At 35.3% G+C, this 16,253-nt stretch overlaps 1 protein-coding gene across 4 annotated transcripts in view; it reads left to right on the forward strand.

Annotated features, from left to right (window-relative positions):
* LOC135218315 (lysine-specific demethylase 2A-like) overlaps positions 1–16,253 on the forward strand; it is a 198,793-nt gene that overhangs the window by 66,790 nt on the left and 115,750 nt on the right. For 3 of the 4 annotated variants that reach the window (XM_064254539.1, XM_064254540.1, XM_064254542.1), the window contains 3 exons: positions 12,809–12,924; positions 13,449–13,625; positions 13,773–14,057. In XM_064254539.1, coding sequence (XP_064110609.1) covers positions 12,809–12,924; positions 13,449–13,625; positions 13,773–14,057 — 578 coding nt within the window. The remainder of the gene's footprint in view (positions 1–12,808; positions 12,925–13,448; positions 13,626–13,772; positions 14,058–16,253) is intronic. The other variant, XM_064254541.1, reaches the window with a different exon arrangement.

The raw sequence follows: 16,253 nt of genomic DNA on the forward strand, positions 1-16,253 counted from the left end.
AAGTCTCTAGCACAATATTTCAGTTTATGGTGAATTTATGAAAAAAACTTTTTCCTTACGTGCGCGCGGTAACTCTTCCGAAAAAATCAAAATTTGTTCGTCCGATTGTCATAATGTTTGCACAGTTTTATATTACCCGTTACATAAAGTTTTATATATGGAAATGTGTGCAATTCCATGTACGTAGAATACAACAAAAAACAACCCATGGTTGTAGCTTTTATCAGTTTTGAAATATTTTCATATAAATAATGATGTGACAAAATTTCAACCTTCGGTCAACTTTGACTGGACCAAAATGGTCGAAAAATGGAATTGTAAGCTAAAACTCTTATATTCTAGTAATACTCAATCATTTACCTTCATTTTGCTACAAATTAGAAGTCTCTAGCACAATATTTTGATTTATGGTGAATTTTAGTAAAAAACTTTCCTATGTCCGCACGGTAACTGCTGAAAAAATCAGAAATTTTTTCGGCCGATTGTCGTAATGTTTGCACAGTTTTATATTAGCCGTTACATAAAGTTTTATATATGAAAATGTACGCAATTTTATGTAGAATACAATTAAAAACAACACATGTTTGTAGCTTTTATCAGTTTTGAAATATTTTATATAAATAACGATGTGCCAAAATATCAACCTTTGGTCAATTTGACTCGACCGAAATGGTCGAAAAACAGAATTGTAAGCTAAAACTCTTACATTCTAGTAATATTCAATCATTTACCATTATTTTGCAAAAAATTGGAAGTCTCTAGCACAATATTTCGATTTATGGTGAATTTATGAAAAATAACTTTTTCCGTACGTCCGTGTGGTAACTCTTCTGAAAAAAATCAGAAATTTTTTTGTCTGATTGTTGTAATGTTTGCATCGTTATATATTAGCCGTTACATAAAGTTTTATATATGAATCTGTGTGAAATTTCATGTAGAATAGAACCAAAAACTACCCATGGTTGTAGCTTTTATCAGTTTTGAAATATTTTCATATAAGTAATGATAAATAGAAAAAATTCGTCCTTCGGTCAACTTTAACTTGACCGAAATGGTCGAAAACTGCAATTGTAAGCTACAAAACTTACAGTCTAGTAATATTCAATCAATTACCTTTAGTTTGCAACAGATTGGAAGTCTCTTGCACAATATTTCGATTTATGGTGAATTTTTGAAAACCGCTTTTTTTTTTTTTTTTTTTTTTTTTTTTTTTTATGTCCGCGCATTACGAATTCATGCATCATATTGTGATATTTTCTCTGTGTTGCTTTGATAATTTTACAATTTGTTATATACCAAAATCATTGCAATTTAGTGTACAATACAACGAAAAAATAATGAACTCATTAGCTTTAACCGTTTTGCTCACAGAGCGATTTGTATACAATTATATATGAAATTTTTTTTCACGCTGTCATATATTCCAATATTTATATATGAAAATGATATTTTTTTTCATTTCTGATGGTTGCATACTAAACTTCAGGCAATGACAAAAAAGGGAGCCAAAAATGAACTCTAAATCTTGAAAACTAAGCGTGCTATGATTTTTTTGTGGGGGGGGGGGGGGTTTTTTTTTTTGGGGGGGGGGGGGGGAAATCGCTTCGCCGCTCACTCTTGAACGCCGTCGTCGGCGTTTAAGGGTTAATATTCATTAATATTGATATTTGGAAATTAGTACATAATTTCATTCTTTTATCATAAAAAATTTATTCAGTCATAAAAAAAAAATGAAAATAGTGCAGTCATTAGTGAATATTGCTCTTTGAAAAAATCCACACAATAGTGAATTTCCCGGCAATATATTTGGGGATATGTTTCACAGAAAAGATCATGAAGCCGAGTCTGCTATTGCTGAACCACGATCTAACGGGTTTCCACTGTATATATACATAGTAATATCTTAATCTTGCACAATCCGAGTTGCTCAAATTTTTTTCATTTCTGATGGTTGCATACTAAACTTCAGGCTCGGCGTTTGAGGGTTAATGCAAAGAGCAATAAATTTATTAAAGAAAATAATATAGTGAATTTGTAAGATTTTAGTTTATAAATAAAAAAAACTATGTAAGAATGAAGGAAATCCCAGGCTTCACGCATCTTTCTTTCGAACTCCAGGTACCAAGCTGGGGGTGGCTGAGGTCCTTACAGCTGTCGAATATATCAAGTAATGTGACAGGAGGGGAGGGAGTCTCTCTCTCTCTCTCTCTCTCTCTCTCTCTCTCTCTCTCTCTCTCTCTCTCTCTCTCTCTCCTGAGATGAGAGATTTTTATGGTACATGTATGTATATGTTTATCAATATTGTCAAATAATGATGATGATAATAATAACAATAGTAACTGTAATTACAAAAATCTATATGTGATAGTATTTTAAAGAAATACTACCATAATCTTTCCATTTCGCTCTTTCAAATAATGATAACTCTCTCTCTGTGTGATAAATAAATGGTTTACTAATTTTCAAACATCAATATTAATGTAAACAGCAATGATATCAATTCATCAAAGAAAATGCTAAAGCGAATTAGTAAGATTTAAGTTTATAAATAAAAAAATGTAAGAATGAAAGAAAATCCATTCTACCCTGCATCTGTCTATGAACTCCAGGCAGCCAAGCTGAGGGTCTGGGGTCCACAGGTGTCAAATATTTCAAGTAATGTGACAGGAGGGGGAGAGAGTTGCCAACTAGGTTGTGTTGCCCACTCAAGTTCATGTAATTCTCTCTCTCTCTCTCTCTCTCTCTCTCTCTCTCTCTCTCTCTCTCTCTCTCTCTATGTCTTCTCTCTCTCTCTCCTCTCTCTCTCTCTCCTCTCTCTCTCTCTCTCTCTCTCTCTCTCTCTCTCACAAGATAATATGTCTGGTAACCTTGGCCAGGAAGTATATCTTTAAGGGCATTACTACATTTTAAAGTAAAATATTAATGCACTACTTGTTTTGATGGTATAAGACGTTCATAAATATTGCTGGTAATACATATTGAATTAGCCTTGCATGCACACATCTGAATGAAATGTTTAAAAATGTGAAGAAATTTATGTTAATGTATAGGCTTAAATGTAAGCAATCTCATTGGTGGGTTTGTTTCTCTCTCTCCCTTCCCTCCTTTTAAAATAGTTTTTTTTTGTTTCCTTTAATAAATGTGGAAAAATCCTAAACAAAACAAGCTCTAGTAAGTCAAATATGTACATATTCCTATTCACCCATCCAACACTGCATCCCCACCCCCGCCTCCTTTCCTATGGCACCCAGTCACCTGATCTGTCTCCCCTTTTGGTAACTTCTCCAGGCCTTCCCCACCTTCCACAGCTTTCTCAGTCTGTTTATGAGGTATGAATAATATTACTTAAATTTCCCTGAGGCCACAAATAGTGCTACTAAAATTTTCCTGAGGCCACACAGCATTGCCAACCACTGGAGAGCAGTTTTTAATTTTTTCAAAATTTTTATATACTACAATGATACCTCAGCGCTTGTTGGTTGAATTCAGTATTTAGTGCATTTTTATTGAGAAATTTTGTGTGATGCATTATCTCTTCATGTAAAATGGAGTGTTCAGCACTAGTCACAGGGTAGCTCTCAATCAGTGGAGAATCTCTCTCGGTCCATTCTTACCTTGTGGGTTTTTTGCAATTTTATATTTCTGGAGAAAAGTTAGCCTATCTTTCACTGCCTTAAATCTTGGCATTGTCTTTTCTTCATGGACTGATGTGGCTCTCTTGTCAGTATTAAGAATATGCTGAGGGGTATAACCTTCCTTATTATTTAACACCAAGAGTATCTCAGGAAACTTTTTGGCTGCTGCTTTGTCAGCGCTTGCTGCTTCACCAGTAACAAAATGTGGTGCAAGATGAAGCTTTTTTTTTTTTTTTTTTTTTTTTTTTTTTTTTTTTTTTTTTTTTTTTTTTTTTTTAAGCACCGTAACTGTCCATGGTTTGCCGCCAATTTTGCTGGAGCACTTTCACCATCCTTCGCCTTCAGTCATCGAGCAGACAGCCTTTTCCTGAATCGGCATTAGGCTAAGCGGTAGACATTTATCTTGGGTGTTGCATCCAGATACCCAGAAGTTTTTCCATTTCTTTTACCGCCCTCCCACCTCTTACTTACAATTGTTCTTTGTTCTTAAAAATTTGCAAAAGTCAAATATAGTGCCCCCTGGGTTTTGTGTGTTTCACATTTCCTCAGTCCACTTTGTTGCGGATTATTGTGGAACACATTCACTTTTCCACGGAACTTTCACTAATTTGCAGATTTTTTTTCTCTAGGCAGTATCTAAAGTTATCGCCTTTTTTTTTCTTTTCTGTTTGTTCCAACGCCGTATACTTACCCCGAATTACTATCGTAGGAGAGACTTCTATGTTAATCCGGCACCGACCAGAGAAAACTAGTAATTCCTACCCTTGCCAGGTAAATGCCCCAGGGGTGGAAGACCACGTGACGCATGACCAGGTCTCCAGTCCTTTCCTGGTCGCTGTAGCAGTCACATGCCCCAGCTTGTCGTCCGATACTGGCCTGATTTCCCTTTGTTTGTCCCTCGTGATTGTGAACTTTTTTTTTTTTTTTTTAACTTTTTTTTTTTTTTTTTTTTTTTTTTTTTTTTTTTAACACATTATATTGGCGGCATGTTTATTAAGTAAAGTAATACGTGATTCCATTTGCAATTTTCCTTTATATCATCGTAATACAAACTTTACTTAATTTATCTTTTACCGGCGTGAAACCAACAGTAAAATTTGGTTTTTCAAGTACAGTAGGTTTGCTTTAAATTATTTTATCTCAATTTTATCTATGGTTGTGTTTGATGGCATACGTTTACTGGAGTTTTATCCTTGTTGCTGATGCACGATAATGGTCATTAGCAGCTTGAACAGTTTTTTTCAGCTTCATCTATAACTAGGTTTAAATTTAACTCTGTATTTCCCTATTGATCTTTGATCTATAACGAATAAAGTTATTACATTAAGATATCTCAGTCCTATTCTACATAACGTCATTTATAACAACTACGGTAATAGTGTGCTATTGTACGATGATTGAAATACCAGACAAACGGATGTTGTTATCCAATTTGGTTGTAGTACTTGGAAAAAAAAAATTATTTCTCGTTCGGTTGTTCATGGCTGTACATGTTTACGCAACGAGTTTAACGTTAAAACCATACTTTCATAATTCTCTTTTGCTCTTTTGAACTTATGTAACTAGAATATGGGATAAAGTTAGGCTATTGTAATTTGGTCTCTCATAAAACCGGATTATCATAAGACAAATTATCGTAACTTGAACAGTACAGCTACCTGTACTCTGTATAAAACCTTATTACATCTTTACATACTCTAGACCCCAAAGGATTAAAGCTAGGCTTTTTTTGCTTTACAGTATTTATAATACTACGGTGTACTGTACAGTAAATTTTATAGTACTATACTGCATAAATATAATTTTACATATTGTACCATTGCGGGATTACGGCACCATTTGAAGGTGTGCGACGGCCGTAGACTTTAAAATCGCTATGCGTCGGTGGCCATGAATGGAACCCCTGCCGCTAACCAAGGGCTGCCTGTATTTATAAATATTCAATTAACCCTTAAATGCTGGGCCTCTATTCACCAAAGTGTCTGTTGTATGCCGGCGGCGTTCGGTAGTTAACGCCGAAACGGAATTTTTTTTTTTTTTTTTTTTTAAATCTCAGCATACTTAGTTTTTAAGATTGAGAGTTCATTTTTGGCTCCTTTTTTTTGTCATTGCCTGAAGTTTAATATGCAACCATCAGAAATGAAAAAAATGTCATTATCATATATAAATATTGGAATATATGACAGCATGAAAAAATTTTCTTATATAATTGTATACAAATCATGCTGTGAGCAAAACGGTTAAAGCTAATGAGTTAATTTTTTTTTCATATTGTACACTAATTTGCGATCATTTTTGGTATATAAATTGTAAAACTATCAAAACAGCTAAGAGAAAATATTATCACAAAATGATGCATGAATTCGTCACACGCGGACGTAAAAACAAGTTTTTTCAAAAATTCACCATAAATCGAAATATTGTGCTAGAGACTTCCCTTTTGTTGCAAAATGAAGGTAATTGATTGAATATTACTAGATTGTAAGTGTTTTAGCTTACAATTGCAGTTTTCGACCATTTTGGTAGAGTTAAAGTTGACCGAAGGTCAAATTTTTTCTATTTATTGTGATTTATATGAAAATGTTTCAAAACTGATAAAAGCTACAACAATGAGTTATTTTTTGTTGTATTCTACATGAAATTGCACACATTTTCATGTATAACACTTTATGTAACGCCTAATAGAAAATGGTGTGGAAATTACGACAAGGTGACGAAAGAAATTCTGAGATTTTCAGCCGAGTTGACCACAAGCGAAGGTAAGGAAAAGGTTTTTTCAAAAACACCATAAATTAAAATATTGTGCTAGAGACTTCCCGTTTGTTGCAAAATGAAAGTAAATGATTGAATGGTACAATTGTGTTTTTCAACCATTTTGGTTGAGTCAAAGTTGACCGAGGGTTGAAATTTTGGCACTTATAGTGATTTATATGAAAATATTTCAAAAATTATCAAAGCTACAACCATGAGTTATTTATTATTGTATTTTACACGGAATTGTACACATTTTCATATATATAACTTTATGTAACGGCTAATATAAAATGGTGCAAACATTACGACAAAGTGACGAAAGAATTTCCGAGATTTTCGGCCGAGTTACCGCGCGGAGGAAAGGATAAAGTTTTTTCAAAAATTCACCATAAATCGAAATATTGAGCTAGAGACTTCCAATTTGTTGCAAAATGAAGGTAAAGGATTGAATATTACTAGAATTTGAGAGTTTTAGCTTACAATTGCATTTTTCTACCATTTTGGTAGAGTCAAAGTTGACCGAAGGTTGAAATTTTGGCACTTAACGTGATTTATATGAAAATATTTCAAAAGTTATAAAAGCTACAATCATGGGTTGTTTTTAGTTGTATTCTACATAAAATTGCGCACATTTTCATATATAAAACTGCAAAAATTACGACAAAGTGACGAAAGAATTTAAGATGCGTCGCTGATGCTTTCTAGTGTGAGAAGAAAGCAATTCATGCATGCACACCTGGGTAACGCTTGTAAACAAAACAACAGCTTGATCTGTGAACTCCCAGCATCCCTCAAGGCGCGTGATTTAAAATTCGCAAACTAGGCCTATAACTATTTTTCCGTGAATATTTTAAAAAAATTTTGTAGTCTACATACCGTACATCCACTTTGACCCCGACAGACAGTTTTAGTTGACGTATAATACGTCCAGTAGGTGTTTTAAGGGTTAAATGAAATAAGGTGTGATTTCACTAGTTTTGAATATTGCTTTTGCCTCTTCCAAAACATTTTGTGACCTTCACATTGTTTCTTCGGCCACAGCTACAACCTTAATATAGTGGTTAACTTTCTTTTCACTTTTGAAACTTTTGAAAGTAACTGTTGAAAACTAACAAATTTTTGATAAGTTGTCATCTGTAACACATTTTACTTGATACTCCCACTACTTGAGCTCTCTATTCATTTTCATTTTTTCTCTTGAAGAATACCGCATCTCTCATTACTGCTTCAAATTTACTATGTTCTCTCATTAAATTTGGCATAGGAATTTCTTTTCTTCCAAATTCTAGTGGGTTAGGGGAGAAACTGCCATTATTTAAGCAGTTCTCCACACTCACTACCCATCTTAATGATCTTGATGCTATTGACCAATCCACCTCCTCATCGTCATTCACCTTTCTTAAGGGGGCTGGCCTTCTAATGCCATTTTTTTAGGACAGAACTTTGATATTCATACCACTTAATAAGGTGACTTGGGACATCTCCAAACCGCATATGATTTTTGCCTCTGACCTTCGGTTTTGTGACGCCAGGGCAATTTATCCCGAAAATAACCATTTTTCAGATTCTATCTCCTCCCTTGATATTTAATATTAAGACCTAGGATTACTACTATATATAGACCTGATGTGGACCTCCAATCGAATGAGGAGTTTTTTTCTAAAAGTAATTTTTTTGCTAGATATGAATTTTTCAATATGGTAAAAAAATAAACCCTAAAATTCAGGAGAAAAAATTTATAAAATAAAAAGACGAAACAAAAATTGGAAAAAAGGGCTCTATTTGGTTGTTCTATAATGTCTTTCTGAGTTATATACCAAATTCCAATGTTATAGCTTTAAAACTAAGTGAGAAGATAGATTTTGAAGGTCAATAAGTATAGTTTTGAGATACGGGCGTTCAAAGTTTTCCTTCGTATTTCTATAAAGACAATGCTAATAAATAATGATTATTATGAATGTATATTTCTTTTTTGTGTATTAATAAACCAAAACTATTTTATTTATCATAATTTAATCATAAATGATGATCCCTTTGCTCATATATCGTAGCCTGGGGCACTGCTTGAGGCAAGATGGGGCACTCCTTCCTACGCAATTCTCTCTCTCCCCTTCACTAACTCGGCTTATTACAGCGAATTTTCTTCTGTGTGTTAGCAAGATGTTTTCCTTGTATTTTCCTCTTTGGCATGATGAAATTCTTGCCGAAACATACATAAACATACGTAAAAGCCAGCGAATGTCAGAGGTGAAATCGAACGTGTAGACTACTTGAAGTTTGTGCTCGCACTGATGGTTGGACTTGGTAGCTGACTGAAGAGAAGTCTCCCTTCTCGACTCGGGGAATGTCTACAGATCCCATTTCTCCCAAGTTCTTTGACAATAATTATCAAAATTTACGATAATAGAAGAAATATTGCATTTTCTTGTACGGATCAATGTTTTAGGCTTATTGAGTTACATTAACTAATTACCCTGTAACTATGAAATTAAGAGGAATTTTGACAAAATATTTTGTATACGTATTCTCAATTGTCATATAAGCTCCATGAATTTTTTTCATGACTTTGCATTTTTTGCCCTATACCACCATATATAGGGGTTCTGGCCGGCCCCCTTAAGCTTTCTTTGATTATGCCCACTGTCTTCTCACATATTCTATTGCTCCAAGGAGATTGATACCATGGCCAGTATCCCTTCTATTAACTCACTTTCCCCTTCATCTTCCAGCGTTTCCTCCGCCAAGTCTTTCTGTAGCCTCTTCTATATCTAGATTCCTTTTCCAACCCATTACCTTCTCTTTTCCTTCCTGCCCATCTATATTTCCTTCCTTAATATATGTTTGGTTTATTTAAGTGACAGGCTTTGAATCTTAATAACATGTATTCTAGTTATTTCTCTTGGAGAATCCTCATGTTTAACCACTACCATGTTACCTGATACTCCCACTACCTGAGCTCTCCATTCATTTTCATTTTTCCTCTTAAAGAATACCGCATCTCTCACTACAAAGAATATCGCATCTCTCACTACGAAGAATACCGCATCTCTCTCTACGAAGAATACCACATCTCTCACTACAAAGAATACGGCATCTCTCACTACAAAGAATACCGCATCTCTCACTACTGCTTCAAATTTATTATGTTCTCTGTTTTTCTTTGAAGCAATTCTTATTTTATTACAAGACTCGTTTTTATAAACACTTCTCGGGCCTTATGCATTGCATTCAGAGTATCCCTTACTATAATTTCCTCCATACTTTTTTTCTCTGCAGGCAGGACTTGAACTCTCTTCTCTCATTAAATTTGGCAAAGGAATTTTTTCCTCCAAATTCTAATGGGTTAGGGGAGAAACTGCCATTATTGAAGTAGTTCCCTACACTCACTACCCATCTTAATGTTATTGACCAATCCACCTCCTTATCATTCATCTTTATTAAGCTTTCTTTGATTATGCCTACTGTCTTCTCACATATTCCATTGCTCCATGGAGATTAATACCGTGGCCAATGGTTTAATATTCCATCTCTGCCATCCTCCTTTCTTTTTCATTGTGAAATTCTCCTCCATTGTTTTGTTGGTATTATAAGTGCTCCAAATATTGAAAACTGCACATCAAAAAGTGTCTCTAATTATTTCTGGTTTCTTGTCTTTTACCCAGAAAGCTTAACAAACTGCTTTCCTCCTTTTCTTTTTCTCTCAAATCATCACTCCACTGTGTTGCTTCCATTAGCTTCTCCACTTCCGTGACCAAATTGTAGATGTATCTTCATCAGTGCACCTTTAATTTCCCTTCTCTTTTCCTTCCATCTCTCCAGAAACAATACTTCTACCTTCCTCCTCAAAATGGTATCTTGGGTGGCCCTGTTTATCTTCTCTTAACTATACCTTTTATTTGAGCATAATTCTCTTTTGAATTTAAGTCGACCCCTTTTACTCATGGTTCAATATTGCTGGTATTTCCATTAGTACCCATTCAGCTTTTATGATGACACTGAAATGAAATACTGTAGAAGAATTTTTTTTAATATATAGGTATCATCCTAGCATCTTTCATTCCCTTCAACTCTTCCTGATTCAAACCCACAACAGTGCGTGCCAATCACAATTTTCCGCAAACTGTTGATTTACATCCTGTGTAAAATCCCATCAACCTCTTCCCAAGATTATTCCTCCTTTACTAACTTCTCTCATGTAAACTTTCTCTTCCTGTCCAATTTCTTGTTTCTTCTTTTGAAAATTCTGAAGACAATCCCTAGCCTAATACCATTCTGATTTGCATATTCCCTTCTGTGTTTATAGGATTTCTTCCACCTCTACCTTGATTCCATTTTCCGCGATATCTTTGGTTTTCCCTCTCCCGATATTTGCATAGCCCTTTCTGACCCTTGCCATTCCCCTTCCTCTGTATTCCCTAATCCCTCAGATGTTCTTTTCATTATCTGTGACACTTTTATATTACAATTTTCTTTGGCCGCTGTCTGAGATTTTCATGTTCTAATACATGAAAACCCTTTACTTCACTTTCAAGCATGCTTTTCCTCTATCGCTCTACTATACTCTGATTCTGCCTTCTCATACCTAATTATAAAATTTCTCATCTTTTCACTAGATTCTCCTTCTAGTTGAAAATAATTTTTCAATTGACCGTTATTTTCCATTAGAGAGTCTTTAAGATATAATTCATCTAGTTTGGTTAAGATTATCTTTGAACCATTATATCCTCAAGGTCATCTCGAGCAATCCCTTCTGTTACTTCTAAAGCCTTTCCTTTTAAGCTCATTTTTATCACTATCTCCAAATATTTCGCTTCTCTACACACCACAAGCCAATTTTCAACTTATCCTCTCCATTCTTTATGCTCGCTATGTATCCCGCTAAATCACAAACATTCTCTTCGCTTGTATTCCATCTTTATAGACTTAACTGTCATCTGTCCATTTCTGACTAACCACATGCTACTACCATTTGAATGATCTCCCAGCCCGACCAAAATACAACAATTCCTAAATTTACACACCTGTTCCCATTGCACTTTTCATTCAGTCCAGCTCATGACCTCAACAAACAAAAGACACACTTACAAACTGATCAATAATCCACAAACGAGAGCGCTCCCAACCTTACACTACCACTTCTTACTCATCACTCACCACACCCCACCCTACCCTACTCTTCTCTTCACTCCTATCTTCAAGGCTTCTTATGACATCACAACAATAATTTTTGTGCCATTTCAAACAAAAGGAGAGGCTCTGCTTTACAGACATTTAATAAAATTAACCACAAACTTTGCATACATTTCTTAAATGTATAACACATATACCTACTCCACTAACCTATAAAATAAAAAAACAAAATAATAATTACAGGCAGTCCCTGGTTATTGGTGATTTGTGGTGCCATGACAAGCGGAGTTCCAGTTATCGGCGCCTTAAGTTACCTTACAGTGCCATAACATACCTAAGAGAGGTGCAATAATGGTGCTTATGGTGCTGATAACCAGTTATTGGCGCCATGGCGCCATACATCATCAGGTTTCGGTTAATGGCAATCACCTATCGGCACCCCCTCGGGAACGGAACCTCCTGCCGATAACTGCGGGTTGCCTGTACTGTTATATTTATAATACAGACAAATAATCGGTATCTATTTGACTTTCACAGAACGCTTTCGTCTGAAATGGACTGTTTGTGTATTTTTAGAGCACGCTTCAATTTTGAAATTGGGGAAAAATCCAAAAACTGAAACCATACACACGCACGCATGCACAGTTAAAATATTGTTTGCATTGATTGATCCCCTTTCCCACCATAATTTCAAAGTTCAAAATTTGATATGCGCACCTATTCTGCTGGTAAGAATTGTTGCAAAGAATAGGTTAGTGAGGAAGATGATCCTGCTCCTTAAACCCTTTCCCTGATTATCGGAATCCCTATAAAAATGCTGAAAACTCCAGAAAAACCCACTAAAAATTTGTATACCTGGTTTTTTAAATAGTTTTATTACAAGAAGTGTACTTTATGAGAAATTTATTTAAAGTTATTACAGAATATTTCTCATAGAAAAATACTGCGAATAGGCGAATTTCCCGCGAATAATGGGTAGATATGGTCCAGAGAGAAATCTGTGAATCTGGAGAACGCAAATATGGGGGCCCCACTGTACCAAGTATTCTTATAATTATGAGAATACTTGTTCATACTTGTAAATTATTCTTTATTCTTTAAATGAATTTCTATTTCCTATATTTTCTCTCCCCCATAGGAGACTTACTAGTATGTATTTTTGTCATTAGATGGTAGTGTTCATTGTTTACTTTGTGGACTTCAGTGTCAGACTTTCCAAGCTTTGAAAAAATACTAAATTTTGCATTGTCTTGCTGTATGATAAGATCTATATTATTTTTGAATTTTAGGTTGGATACATGCTGTTTACACTCCAGAAGATTCCTTGGTTTTTGGAGGGAATTTTCTTCATAGCTTTGGCATAGAAAAACAGCTTCGAGTTGCTCAAGTGGAGGATGCTACACATGTTAGTATATAATAACCTTTTCCGTTAAATTAGCACTAGAGAATATTGCCTTTGGCTATTTGAGTAAGAATACAAATATAGTCAGTTGAAAACTTCACATATACTTAAAGTAACCATAATGTAGCAATAGTGTTGTTCTGAGTTGTCTCACCCTCACAACACACTTCTTAGCCCAGCTGCATACAAATTCACATGAAGCCAAATTAACACATGTAAATTGTGAGCAGTGGTATTGCAAACACTATTTGTCATCTTAACTTCTTTTTCCACTCGTGTGAACAGTGGGATTGTATCCACTTAATGCAGAATTAAATACACGTACCCATTACCATTTATAAAATGGAAAGTAAAGGTTATTGTATTTGTGAACTTCATCTCTTATATGCTTGCCCTTTATAGTTTTGGCTTTGTTTGGACCAAATCCTGTATGTACAGTGTGCACATGTGCTTTGTCATTACAAATATTTTACTGTTTAGAGTGTATGATATATAAAGCTAGAATTTTAAAAGTGTACTCTTTGCAGGTGCCACAAAAGTTCAGATATCCGTTCTTCACAGAAATGTTGTGGTATGTATTAGAAAGGTATGTCCATGTACTCCTAGGAAGAACTCATTTGAGCCTCCCACCAGATGAAGAGGAAAAATACAAGAAGTACTTGTCATCTAAAGTCAAAACTAATAATAATAACCAGTTAAAAGAGGTGAGAACATAGGATATGAACTTATTACATTTAATATTGGTACTTGTTCCATCATAGTTGGTGAGTTTTATTGTTATTTGATGTTCAGTACAGGCCATTAGTTACTCTACGTCTTTTCTCACTTTTTTTTCACTTTGACAATTACAGGTGAAAGAAGAAGATAAAAAGCCTGATCCTGAGAAGCCATTAGATTCAGAAACTAAAGAAAATGAGAATGGAGAACATGTACACTTAACCCAGTTTGAGTTGCATGGTTTGAAGGCAATTGTCATGTATCTTCATGCTCTTCCCACCAGTAAAAAGTGTGTGCCTGATCTCATAACAGACCCCATAGCATTAATAAGAGATGTCAGAACAGTTGTAGAAAAACACAGATATGATATTCCAGAGAAGTCTCTTACTTGCAAGCCTGTTTTGGAGTGGTGGCCCAGGGTAAGTAGCTGTCTTTAAAAATATATACTCAATTTTGATGTATTCACAGGTGTGGCATTTCAGTCCTATCTTTTATCTGTCTTTTTAAATAAAATTGTATGTAGGGTAGATATATTTATTATTACTAGATCAAAAGTGGCAAATTATATGAAAAAAATTTAAAATTTCATTGAATTTTGAAGTGAGCTTTCAACACATAGTACACTGATCATACAGTAATTAAAGAAATTGAGAAAGCATGCTTGTAGACTGTATGTATAATAGTATATGAATGAACTGAATGCCATAAGGACTTAAGAAAATGGTTTATGGGATAGGAAGTGTTGCATCTTGGCATCATATAAGCATGTGGGTACTAATCCTCTATGAAGCAAGTAGCACATATCAAATATAGAGGAATCACCAAAGAAATATTATTCAGTGGACCTTGGATGTATGCAGTTGATCTGCATAAAAATGAGTAAAAAATATATTTTTTAGGGGAAAAACCTAAGAAGTGTATGTGAAAGTTGGAATTAATGTTTATGGCAGGCTGTTAGGAGATTGATTATGATCTTTGCCTGTGTTTAAGGTTCCAACGAAACTCCACCTTTTTCAGTAGCTGCCTGGAGAGTATCAACCATCTTTTACAAGGAGAGGTTTTTTGAGGTCTCAAGGCAGTCAGTACTTTAGTCCAGTGGAGACTGTAACAGCAGTCTCAGTGCATTGGGTGTTTTTGCAAGTGGTGCCTTTCCAGGGGAATGTTTTGCAGCTGTACCTTTATAGATTATTGAATTTTGAGGTGAAACATACTTCTCATTTGATTTGTGACTACTTGGCATGTGTTTGACAATTTTTAGGATCAAGTTAATTGTTAATGAACTCTCTTGATAGTTACCCCATTCTTTGGAGTTTGGGGGTAAGACTGACTGCTTTGGTTGTCATTTTTATTTTCAATAAAACCAGCCAATTGTGTAGACAAGTGTTCAGAAACTTGAGTTTGTTTTTCTTGGTTAACCAATTAGATTATCTGGATTTTGGTTTTTATTTAGCAATATGGTGTCTTCTTTCCATTCTTCCATATTGAAATCGGTTAGATTTTGTAAAGTAAGTGGTTGTAAGATCAGAATGAGTTAATTGTTGAAGTATGATTCTCAAGAATTGTGCATTGATCGAGCAGTGAATTGAGATTTACCTCAGCACCTCTTGCCAACAGGCTTGGTAGTCCTGGGGTTTCCAAAAAATAATAGCATCCCAGAATGTTCAAGGACTGTGCAGCAGGTCTCCTGCCTTTGCTCCTCGGTTCTTCATGGACAGTTAGATGTTGGTTGCATAAGGACAGTTGTGATAGGTATAGATCTTCATGTTTTATGACAGAGCTAGATGTGATCCATATTAAATGCTGCCATCGCTAGGACCCTGGGTCTGTTGATAGGCAATCGGGTAGTAAGCCTTTGAGCCAGCTCTCCCCCTGCGCAAGTTGTTTTGTCAAGGACACTGTTCCATGCCTTGGCTTTTGTGGCTTTTATGGATTGCCTTTCATGCTCAGACTAAGCTTGCCAACATTTCACAGTCTCCTGTTAGTCTGTTAGTTTCCTTTATACAATTCTGCGTATGTTAATCCTCACAAGATGTCATCAAGGCCACACAAGTCATTATCAAGTTCTTATTAGGTATCAGTAGCTCCATAAAGGCCAGCAGTGAGTCTGCACGAATGGTAGTGAGTCCGCACGAGGTGTCGGCAAGTCTGCATGGCTGGTAGTGAGTCAGTATGAAGTGTCAGCAAATCTGCATATGTCATCAGTGAGTCTGTGCAAGGCATCAGCAAGTTGGCAGAGTGAGAGAACTTTAGACTCTAAAGTTTTGTATATGGAACTTATCCAGTAATTATATAGCCAAGAGCTTCCTACCTACAGCAGCCTAACAATTGAAATTTTACTCTAGCACTAGTTCCCGTTACAGTGTAGTTAGAATGCCCCACCCACTGCCGGGGAGTATATATAGGTAACAGCCTGGTAGTTTCAATTCATTTTCTACTGGCTCCCAATGAACATTGATTGTTTCTGGCAGCCTTTTTTCAATGGATTGTGTTGATGAATTTGGAGTTTATGAAGTACTCTGTTGTTTTGCATTAGCGCATTTTTTACAGTTTGTCAGATTTTAGCACAACTAGTGTTAGGTTTTGTACAGATGGTTGTAAGACCAGGTTAGCTAAAC

Source organism: Macrobrachium nipponense, chromosome 9 (assembly GCF_015104395.2).
Source record: "Macrobrachium nipponense isolate FS-2020 chromosome 9, ASM1510439v2, whole genome shotgun sequence".
Lineage (NCBI taxonomy): Eukaryota > Metazoa > Arthropoda > Malacostraca > Decapoda > Palaemonidae > Macrobrachium > Macrobrachium nipponense.